This window comes from Gymnoscopelus microlampas, assembly GCF_963454915.1.
Source record: "Gymnoscopelus microlampas genome assembly, chromosome: 13".
NCBI lineage: Eukaryota > Metazoa > Chordata > Actinopteri > Myctophiformes > Myctophidae > Gymnoscopelus > Gymnoscopelus microlampas.
This window is the reverse complement of record NC_139950.1, coordinates 41,781,208-41,793,413: the sequence shown is the minus strand read 5'-3', so window position 1 is coordinate 41,793,413 and position 12,206 is coordinate 41,781,208. Positions and strand designations below refer to the sequence as shown.

Here is a 12,206-nt window from a genome sequence, read left to right as displayed (position 1 = left end):
TAAAAAAAATATATATATATATTCAAAGATTTGCACACATTTTCACAATTTTTCAAATAGCAGATCTACAAGCTCGTAGCGCTATGAGCTTGTTCCCGGTCTTAATGGGTTAATGCACTTCATTTTAGTTCTGTATTATATCTTGACAGCATCTAATATACTTGGTTGCCAGGCATTTGTTTAACCTTGGAGACAAATGACATTTTGAAAACTTTTGCCGGGGAGGAGGGAGGGAATACTTCATAAGTTTTAAGTGGCTCATCTATGGAGAGAGAACATTTTGATGGTCTCTCTGTAGTTGTGTAGAATGTAGATGACCAAAATACATAATAAGCAACCCATTAGGGTCCAGGCCTAATATTATTTCTGCCAGACCATGCCTGTCTGTCTGTAGTTAATCTTGCATACTAATAGGCCAATCAGTGTCATATTTCTTGTGCACACTGACAGCGGGAAAAAGGACAGCAAATCTGGAATATGCCCTCCGGCTGCAAAGAGTACATTATATTTTTATACAACTGGATACTGACAAGTCCCGGAAAAGACGCGCTGCGATTGGCCAGTAGTCACTTCGATTGATTGGCAGTTGGGGCAAAGGATCACCCCAAAACATGCTTTACGATTCTGTTCCTATCGGGACCAGTGCTGTCACGATTACACATTTAAGTTGACAATTAATTGTCACACAAATAATTGCGATTGAATTGTGTTTTTGTTGTTGAAAATTACATTTCAATACACAAAGAAAAGAAATGACTGACATATTTATTAACTTTATACTTTCCAAAAAACATGGAATAGTGGAAATGGCAGATCTACAAGCTCACAACCCGTCGCGATGCGACGCGTTGTGAGCTTGTAGATCTGCCATTTCCACTATTTTAGAAAATGTTTGAAAAACTATGAACATTTTTCAACATGGAAACGATTATGCAAAGTAATTGCGATTGTCTCAAATAATTGCGTTTAGATGATTATGTAATAATTGTGACAGGGCCTAAGCGGGCGTAAAAGTACAATATTTGCCTCTGAGATGTAGTGGAGTAGAAGTAAAAGTATAGGCAATTGGAAATACTCCAGTAAAGTAAAAGTACCTCAAAAATTGTACTTGCGTTGGGAGTGGTTGGCTCACTGAAAGTAAACAAACAAAGTGAAATTCCTGCCAAGGAAACCCCGGTCAAAGTTCACCAATGTTGAACACAGATTTGTTGTGTCCGAGGCACAGTCCAGGCAACTTTATTCCTCAGCTGAACATAGTCAAATCTCCAGAACTATGGTTCACCATGCATTCTAGTTTTTGGGAAAGTTTTTATAATGACAGGACGGGATTGTGTGTCATACAACTGTGGATATTTCTCTATTTCTCAACTGTGGATATTTCTCCATTTCTCTGGATATTTCTCTAGGGCTGACCTGAAAATTGAAGTCAAAGCTTCTGGGCTTAGAAATGATCTGAATACGAAGCTTCGACGGCGGGGACGTAATAATGAGCGTTTTTGTTTGTTTTTGGTTGACAAAATTGTCAATATATTTAGTCTTAGCTTAAGTCATCATAGCTTAGTTTTTATTAGTTTTCGTCAGTGAAAAAAAGGTAGTCGACGACCATTTTTCGTCATAGTTTTAGTCAACGAAATCAACACTGACACACACACACAAACACGGCTCCGTCAAGCGTGTGTATGGGTTGATACTAGTCCACACTCTCTTTTCTCTCTCTCCGAGTATTGTCACACATACTGCATGTACACATATCGTAGTCTCTTTCCTGAGACGATGCAGCCACAGTCTGCCACCTTTCAGATATGAAGCTGTGTGGAGCTCATCCTACATGCCATTGCTTTTCAATTTCATGTGCAATTGACCGTCAACTTGTGGAAATGTAATGTCAATGTCATTAACACATTGCCTGCCAAGGACGTTAATATACGTCCTTTATCCTTTAAGACCTGGAACGGATCTGTGTCACTTTAGATTTCTTTGGCTATTCAAAAATAGCAGATCTACAAGCTCGGTGCCGCGCTATGAGCTTGTAGATCTGCTAATTTCGAAAAATCTTGGGGAAAAAAATTAAGTTGACAATTAATTGTCACACAACTAATTGCGATTGAATTGTGTTTTTGTTGTTGAAAATTACATTTCAATACACAAAGAAAAGAAATGACTGACATTTATTAACTTTATACTTTCAAAAAAACATGAATAGTGGATTAAAATGATTTTTTTTCCAAAAACTGTTAGAATTTAGATTTTTTTTAAAGAATCGCCTCAGGTCTTAATGGGTTAAAAAATGGGTTTAAAAAAATCATGTTTTCAGTGACTACGCCAGGGGGCGCTGTGATCTATCCTGTGAATGATGCTTTCACTGCCTGACGACGTCAGATGTGTCAATGTGATTGATGTCAGTCAATGTGTTAAAGTGCTCATTTATTCTAATGGAAAACCAGGCCTGACCGGAAACACACAAGGGCGCCGATACTGTGGGTGCCTCGGGTCTAAAGCACCCACCCAGGGGAAATGACGAGCACCCATCACAAAAAAAGAAAACGAAAAAAACCTCTGACATCTTCACTTCATGGAGTACATTTTTTGTACCAAATTAACCGAATTAAAAGTAACAAAACCCCCCCAAAAAGGTAACAAACCCGGAAAATAACCACAAATTCCGTTCCAGTCCGTGCACGCGCATAGACAGGCCGCACGTGCACTGCGCGCGCATGCGTTGCACACCCTAAAAACTCATCTTTCTGGAGGCCTAAAGAGGGGCTAGTACCAGTTTCCCTGTAGACAGACGACCCCCCCCCCTCCCCTTTTTTTTGTACATACTTTTTATTTTATAATGCTTTTTTTGTATATACTTTTTTATTTTCTCATTTTGTACATAATGGTATATATTTTTTCCTCTGTATTCTAATGTTGATTTTGAACTGTTTGGTTGCTACTATATATGTCTATGAAATTAATTCAAGGACCCCAACGGAAACAAGCCCGCAAGGACTTTTTTGGCCGGACCTTTTAGACAAAAGCATTATAAATGTAACTGTGTTGTTTTACATTCTTTTGCCTAATAAAAATTTCAATCAATCAATCAATTCAATCAATCAAAACCCAAAAGCGCGGACATAAATCGGCGCCCCTGGAAACACATACAGCATGAAGGTGACATGCGTTTCCATTTCAAATCTGCTGCTGAGCCCATCCAATGAAGCTATGTACAGTATGAGAAACCGACCCGGAACAAGAAATATTCATGTCACCTTCTGGAGAAGGGAGCTACAGTTATGCACAGAGTCTGTTGCAACCGTTGATTGACTGCTGACTGACACAAGGAATTAATAATCAGACTTTTTTATGGATTACAGCCAAATTTGAGTGACAGAAATGTGACAGAAATATGGAGAGAGGTGAGCAATGAATGTTAAAGAGAGAGAGAAGGAGGCAGACAGTAGAGATGATGTGCAGCAGTGTTTCAGTATATATATATATATATATATATATATATATATATTCAAAAGGTTTGCTAAAAAAGGTCACGATTTTTCAGAAATAGCAGATCTACAAGCTCATAGCGCGGCACGTGCCATGAGCTTGTAGATCTACTATTTTTGAATAGCCAAAGTATAAAAGGTTAAAGTGGTTAAAGGTAAGGTAAGTGATTTTCGTCGTTTCGTTAAAATAAGTGTTAAATAGCTCTATATTCTGATAGTACTCATTGTTATAGAGTGTTTGTTCAGTAAAAGGAGTCTCCTTGTCTCTCCAGCTCTTTATTAAACAGAACATGCATTTTCATTTCAGTTTCAGTTTCATTTCCAATTTTATCCAATCAGGATAGAGAACTCAATCAGGATATAGATTAAACAAGTGAAATCGGAAGTGATGACAATAAGAAATGAGCAGACAAAATTGGAACTGGAACACTATAAAAATGAAGCTTAAAAATGGGTACTTTCTCCTGATTGGCTGAGATTTTGACACCTACCGGAAAATGTATTTTCTGTTTATTAAAGAGCTGGAGAGACGGGGAGACTCCTGTTACTGAACAAACACTCTATAGCAATGATTACTATCAGAATATAGTGCTTTAACCTTTTACAAAATACTTTTTGTTTTAACCAAAAAATATCACTTACCCTACCTTTAACATTATTGTGCCGCAAGGACCCCTGGTGGTTCCCGGACCCCACTTTGAGAACTAATGATGTACAGTACAACTGGTATAATCACATGCCGTCCGTGCTACAGTCATGGCTGTAGGTAGACATTTCACTGCATACAATGCTAGTATTATTATTAGGGCATGCCTCCTGGCAGAGATTTGTGCTCTACTGCGCATCTGACATGATTTTGGACATTTCCGCATTTTGTGGAGAAATATGTAGAATACAGTGTCATATTATATATGCTGTATGTTTTACATGCCCGAAGCCAACAGTAAAGTCTAGTGGATTATACCCTTTGTGTGGACATTGAAATGTATTATACTGTATACACAATACGTCAAATTGTTGGCCAGAAAAGAAAATATTTCACTGGAAGGAAAACAGAAAATATTTCACTGGAAGGAAAAAATATTTTTGGTTACTCCACTGCACCCCCTACAGATCTGGTCAATGGAGGTTTTCTATTGACCAGATATTTCCTTCCGGTGAAATATTTTCTTTCCTGGCCAAAAAGTGTATTTTAGACGTGAGGTGGGGGGTTCAGAGTGTTCCCACTCAGTAGAGTAGGCTTTCAACTCCATCAAACCGTCTGTTTTGGTGAGTAGCGAAAGTGTATTTTTTATTTTTTAACTACAGACGAGAAGCTGCGCAGCCCGTGGTGCGTGCACAAAGGCTCGAAAAGTCCCATAGCATTAAGGAGAGACTCCTTCTAACGCTATGGACCAGAGCTAAGCGCAGCCAAGCATAAAATGACTTGTCTCTTTAGTTCTACTGGATCTCTTCTGCACTAGTCCCTCCTCAACTTTTTAAGTCTAGTTTTTATTTGTTGATGAAATAGTCAATATATTTAGTCTTAGTCATCATACAGTAGCTTAGTTTTTATTTAGTTTTCGTCAGTGAAAAAAAAAGGTAGTCGATGTACATTTATCGTCACAGTTTTAGGCGACGAATGTAATGTAACTGTGTATGTAAGTTTAACAGCACAGCTTTTTGAGTCAGTTTATCAGGCATGGCCAGCCCGAAAGGTACTGAATGCACAAAAAGGTTACGGCCACTGAGCTCTATCCATCTATTACCCTACCTTTACTCCCCTGTCTCCAGGAGGGAATCTTGTCCAGGGACGTGAAATCATGGCGACGGTACTCCTTGCGTCTTTCCTCCCGGTCAAGACGGAGCAGTCTCTCTGCGAAACACAGTGACAGCATAGTTTAGTTTAGTTTATTAGGATCCCCATTAGCTTTTGCCATGACAAAAGCTAGTCTTCCTGGGGTCCGACACAGACAAACATTTTAACAGAGACATTCCTTACATCAACTTTACAATCACTATAATCTAAATAAAAATAGAAAATAAAAAAACAAAAAGTACAATCAAGTAGTAAATTTAAAATAAAACGAAATCACTTATTACACATTAAACGTTGTGCGTCTGGGGATTAGTACAGGCATGTTTTCATCAGATGTTCTTTTAACCTTTTCTTAAAGGTGAATTTTGTGTTTGTATTAATTATGTACTTAGGCAATGAGTTCCATCCTATTACAGCTCTATAGATAGTAGAAGCTTTGAGAAGACCTGTTCTTGGTTTAAGTGTTTAGTCATATGGGTATGTTCATCTCTTCTGTATCCTACCTGGTCAAAGAAATACTGGGGTTTTTGGTCAGTTAAAACATTTCTGAAAAAGGTGAGAGTGCGTGAATGTAATCTATTCTCAACAGTAAGCCATGACAGTATAATACAGTATGTTTGAATGAACATAAGCTTATCCTTTTGCTGTGAAACAAAAAGGGAGTAAATAAATAAATGAGAAGAAACCTGACAGTGCCAGAGAGAACTGTACATTTACGTAGATTCAGCACAAAACTATTGACATCCCAATTTCTTAAACCGAATGCCTATAGTTTAACCAGCGGTCATCACTGGTCCTGCCCAGTCGCTTCTTTTGGGCTGGTTTTCCTAGACCTGATTGCTTGTTTCTCTCACAGAATCTGGCAACACTGCTCCTATCCCCCTCTGGTCCTGACCCAACAGTGGTGGGAAAATAACTCAAATGTTTTTCTTAGGAAAAGTGTCAATACTGCAATATAGAAATAGTCTGTTACAAGTAAAAGTCTGGAATTCAAAATGTACTTGAGTGAAAGTACAAAAGTACTTATTACGCAGAATGTCCCATTTCAAGTTTTCAAACGTATAGAAATATTTTGAAAATAGCCGAAATGAACTGCTGAATGCTGAAGTGGTTACTGTATGTTTTGTACTAATGATCAAAATCTACAAGTAACTAAAGTTTTCAAATAATTGTAGTGGAGTAAAGGTACAATATTTGCCTCTGAGATGTAGTGGAGTAGAAGTACTGAAAATTGGAAATACTCCAGTAAAGTAAAAATTGCTCAAAAGTGTACTTAAGGTAGGGTAAGTGATATTTTTGGGTTTAAACAAAAGGTATTTTGGTAAAAGGTTAAAGCACTATATTTTGATAGTAATCATTGCTATAGTGTGTTTGTTCAGTAACTCCCGGACCGGTCTTTCCAGCTCTTTAATAAAAAAGAAAATACATTTCAGGTAGGTGACAAAATCTCAGCCAATCAGGAGAGAGTACCCAATTATCAGCTTCATTTTTATAGTGTTGCAGTTCCAATTTTGTCTGTTCATTTCTTAGTGTCATCACTTCCAATTTCACTTGTGTAAAATGTATCCTGGCTGAGTTCTCTATCCCGACCTGAAAAAGCATTTTCTGTTTAATAAAGAGGTGAAGAGACATGGAGACTCTGTTACTGAACAAACACTCTATAGCTACAGTATGAGTACTATCAGAATATAGAGCTATTTAATCACTTAGCCTACCATTAAGTACAGCACTTGAGTAATGTACTTAGTTACTTGTCTGATACCCAAAGCATGCTTGGTTTCTGACCAGCATCCAACGCTGGTCCTCTACCCAGAGCACGATTGGTCTTTGACCAGCATCCAACGCTGTGGCTGGCTGCTGGCTTTTCAATTTTTATCGGTGACCGCATGCAACAGATCCTCATCTCTTCTGCTCCACTTCTCCCCTGGCTCTGCAATTATCTCTGCTCCATCTGTGTATTGCTTCTATACTTCTTCCATCTTCATAATTCTACAATCTTGTTGGCCTTGCACTGATACAGCCACTGCAGCCAGCCAAAGTGCACCAACTATTTAGTCCGTCACTACAGACCAAAATAAAAGCGATTATTTTATTGTTAAAATCAACCCACATTTTGTTGTGGATTCAATTTTCTCTCTGCAACAATTGCTAAAGCCATTACATGTTACAGCAGTGACTTTGATTGATCTCTAATTTACGAATGGATTCTGTGGACATTTGTCGTTTTACGGTGGTTTGTAATAGTTTATTTGTACCGCTTTGATCTCAAAGTCTGTTTGAAGATTTGACACACCAATACATTTAGATAGCATCTGTGTATGTGGACAGATGCCAGGTCATTTGTAGACCTGGCATCCTAGTTTTATCTGCACACGGCAGATATGACAAATAACTTAAATATACAAAGATATGATGTTATACTTAAAAAAACTTGTTTTTTAAAAAAAAAGCAGAAATAGTAGATCAACAAGCTTACAACACGTCACAAAGTGACGTGTTGTTAGCTTGTAGATCAGCTATTTCTGCTTTTTTTTATGCATTTGAAAATGTATGAATATTTTTCCAAATGGAAACGATTATGCAAAAAATAATGCGATTATCTCAAATATTGCAATTAGGCGATTATGTAATAATTGGGACAGGCCTAAACTGGACATGCTCAGAGTTAAATCAACACTCAATAGTTTACTGTCCCGGGCTTCTTCTATATAAAAAGGTAAGACTATGTTTGGAGAAGAAGCATGAATTTCCTCAAGTCATCCTCAGGCTGAAGTTTCACTGTAGCTCAGTCTTGCATTAGGTTCATTCAGTTCTTCCAATTTTTTTGCAGTGGAAGGAATAAAAAACCCTCCTCCCATCCATTCTGGAGTCTCTCTTCCAGCCCGCATTCATTCATTCTACATGGATGGATAAAAGCCATTGTCTGGGTCCTGTAAACACAATAGTGCTCTTTGGGCTCAGATCTGCACTGACTGTACTGTACTCTGCACCACACCGCTCTGTGTGGTGCAGAGTACAACTTTTAGCCTTCATATAGAACCTAGGACCATTTTCAAATTAGAGCAGTTTCGTAATTCTCTCTACTTCGGGCATGTCATTTTAGGTGAACTTTCTTTTTTATGTTCGTAAACTCCTCGAGAATAGCAGATATACAAGATCGCGTTCCAGGCACCTATAGGCTCCAAAGTTACCTGGCAGCGTTGTCGCGAGTTCGAGTCCCGGTCCCGACTACCTTTGCTGCATGTCACTCCCAATCTCTCCCCCCATTTCCTGTCTACTGTCCTATCAATAAAAAGGCATAAAATATCCCCAATTTTTTTTTTCTACAAAAAAAAAGATATACAAGCTCACAGCGTGTTGTGTTTTTAGTACAGTATGGCTTATGGTTAAATATGAATTAACCATGAACCATGAAGACTGTAATACTGGACACCGACTCTCAAATGATCACATATGAGATTGAGCTCAGGATAAGAGGAAGGAAATGTTGGCAGAATTCTAGGAATAGCAAAAACCAAATGAGAACAGGTTGTATGACGCTCAAAGCTAGCCTTGGTTTCTTTTTGAATGAATGAATATTGAAAACTGATTAAAAATGTGTCAGTAGTAGTAGGCTGACTGGGAATCCCTGCTGACTGAGGGAACAAAGTTTAGCCTAAAGTAGCAGTCCTTGTATGAGAGCTGTTCCAAAAACCAAATGAGAACAGGTTGTATGACGCTCAAAGCTAGCCTTGTTTTCGTTTTGAATGGATGAATATTGAAAACTGATTAAAAATAAATGCGTCAGTAGTAGGCTGACTGGGATCCCTGCTGAGGGAACAAAGTTTAGCCAAAAGTACCCGTCCTTATATGAGAGCTGTTCCAAAAGATGTAGTTCTAAGATGTAGCATTTATTTCCAGAATAAAGTACATCATCCTGCTGTCCCTTTCAAGGTAACCTCTCCCTCAATAACGCCGTTAATACCTCCCTGTCCAAACCTGAACTATGGATAGTAAGAATGTGTGCGGTTTTATGAAGAAATCGGCTCTAATCTCCCTGTCCAAACGTGAACTATTGATAGTAAGTTTGTGAAGGACTCTGCAGAAATATCTCTGTCCAAACTTTAACTATTGATTACAACTTAGTAACATAAAGCTGCTACTGTATGTGTGCAGTTTGTGAACAAATATTACACACACACACACACATTGCAATGCAGAGTTCACTGGTGAAGATGCACTATGCAGGCTGGCTCCTTTTTTCCCCCTTTACTGTACATCAGGGGTCTTCAACAGGGGGTCCGGGACGCCTAGGGGGTCCTCAGAGTTAATACAGGGGGTCCGCCGATTCTTTGTGTGATTCTTACATTAACCACTTCAACCAAGCATCCCTATTCTGAGGAGAACTTTTGCCAAAAATAGCAGATCTACAAGCACACAACGCCTCGCGCTGCGAGGCGTTGTGTGCTTGTAGATCTGCTATTTTTGGCAAAGTGTTTTGGTATAGGGGGGAAAAAGAGTGAAAGTACAGAGTAAAAGGTCAGGGTTAGTAAGTATTGTTTAAGAGCATGGTTAAAGTCTATGAAGCTGCCTATGAAATCAATGAAAAAAAAATATATATATACACACAATATATATTATGGGGGTCCCTGCTATCTCTCTTTCTCAGCTAGGGGGTCCTTGGCCTGAAAACGTTGGAGAGCCCTGCTGTACATGCATACTTTGCAACAACCATGCCTGCAACCACCTTGCTCTTCTTAAGTTTCACTTTCACTTAAGTTCAGTTCAATTCAATTCAGTTTCACTTCTTCACCAGGAACTTAAGGATTTTGTCACCAGAGGTTTTTTTCATGAAGTCATGCCCACAGTGCCATGCCATGTGCTGAACTTTTGAGGGTGCAAACATACATGCTGTACCCAGTAAATACAGACAAACCCTGTCCTAGTTCGGCTTGGCCACTATTACAGCCATGCGGTTTTTAAAAAATCACATCGGATGAGATCATGTTGAGGTTTCACACTAATGCTTTTTTTTCAATAGAGACAGCAAGCAGTGTGTGAAGAAGCAATGCCACATAGTGCACAAACCACTGACCATTTACCCACACAGCAGTTTCTCTGAAGTCTGAAAGGAACTTAATATTTCAATAAAACTAAGCCATAAGACCTATAAGAACTGATGTTTGAACACCGACCAGGTCCACTGCTTTGATTAAATGAGCAGAACATAAAAACCAAAATGGGTAATAAAGATTTGTGAAGTCACTTGGTTGCTTCGTGTGGAATAATACGTGCAATGGCTGGGAAGGTAACACACTCTCTCTTGACTGTGTAACCTTTGCTTTTATTTTATGTCTACAGATGGAGAATATTGTCCATGGTTCTAAACTTTACCACCCTGAACGAGACCTAATGTTAGTTTATTTACTACGCCCCATCATTATACAGTAGCTTTATGTAATACAGTGATGAGAGTATACTGCTTGTTTATGGGAACAGTTGCAGAACAGTGGCTTCTGTCAACTCAATCACACCAACTTCTGGTCACAGACAGTATATGTATTGATCTATTGCCTAGAAGTTTGACAACACTAAAAATAGGGGGAAAGGGATGACACATGTCATTGTTCAAACAGGTCATGAACAGCAGGTGTCTCTGTCTGCCTAATAGGCACAGCTGGGCTCAATCCCACTAATTAGGGATGACGATGGTCACTGTCCTATTGTCTTAAAAAAGTGCTGAAAACAGTCCATTTCTTTTCCCCCCCAACTATCTTCAACAATATCCTGACTGTGCACATTAAGTGTATCGGATACACTGTAACATGTGCACAGGCACAGTTAGGATACAGTGTATCCATCCACTGTCTGTTTGGATACATTGTATCCTGACAAGGAGAGGTGCATCATTATCTGACTGTCAGAAACGTGGAGCAAGGTTTCCCTTTAACAAGATGCACTGTGCACAGCATCACCCCAACATCTGTATAAATCATCATATGGGTTCACCGCATTGTCACACAGTACTAACCATAACAAAACCCCTCTGCTGGGGAGGGGGGGGGGCAGACACACAGAGAGAGAGTGATTCATACTGTGTCCATCCATGGTACATGGTGATGATAGCAAGCCTCCACATTAGAATACATCCCCCCCCTTAAATAAAACACAAGGCTCTTTTACCTTTCTCAGTCTTCCAGTCCTTTTTCTTTTTGCTCATGCTGCCGGAATGACTGGACTTCGAATGGATGTGTTTGGACTGTGGCAACCCCAGGCTCACAGCGGAATGGTGGCTGCCAGGGAAACTGTTAAATACAAAGTAATAATAAAGCCTTCTCTCTTCTCTTCTCTTCTCTTTCCTCTCTCTGCACGATGTCTCACCTGGTGAAGCTGTCAGATTTTCTATACGAAAACCCACCGTCCCGTGAGCTCAACCTATCTTGACTGCAGCCGTAAATTATGTGTACGACTCTGAGCCACGCGATTGGCTGTCGGCGATGGGGAAGTGGGGTCGCGATTGGTGTGTCAGGCGTGTCGGTCAAGAGAGACGTCCCGCCCCCACGAGTTGGCGTTGCCATGTCTTGCTTGTTATAAGCAACATTGGGCTTGTTTTGACGAGTTGTTTGTAAATATTGGTAGTTGTGCCTGCGTGTGTGTGGGTTGCGTTTTTTGGGGGGGGCTTGTTTCTAAAGTGTAGTTGCTTATTTGGTCTTGCTTCCTAATGTTGTTTAAACCATGTGTTTCTCAAACATTTTCATGTCAAATTAATATGTATATGTATCTGAAAATATGTTATGCCAGCCAGGGACCCCCCATACAAAATTTGTGTTGTTAAAATGTTTCAAAAAATATTCCACATTTTAAAAAATGTCTTCAAGTCTTTTTTATTTAAATAGCAGATATACAAGATCGGCTATTTTCATAATAGCCAATGTATAATGTTT

At 39.2% G+C, this 12,206-nt stretch overlaps 1 protein-coding gene across 2 annotated transcripts in view; it reads right to left on the bottom strand.

Annotated features, from left to right (window-relative positions):
* The window catches only part of macrod2 (mono-ADP ribosylhydrolase 2), an 839,875-nt gene extending 828,179 nt beyond the window's left edge, over positions 1-11,696 (bottom strand). For both annotated transcript variants that reach the window (XM_084075313.1, XM_084075314.1), the window contains exons 1-2: positions 11,446-11,696; positions 5,239-5,340 (exon numbers count right to left, since the gene is read on the bottom strand). In XM_084075313.1, coding sequence (XP_083931439.1) covers positions 5,239-5,340; positions 11,446-11,482 — 139 coding nt within the window. In that variant the 5' untranslated portion in view covers positions 11,483-11,696. The remainder of the gene's footprint in view (positions 1-5,238; positions 5,341-11,445) is intronic.
* Positions 11,697-12,206: the final 510 nt, after the last annotated feature.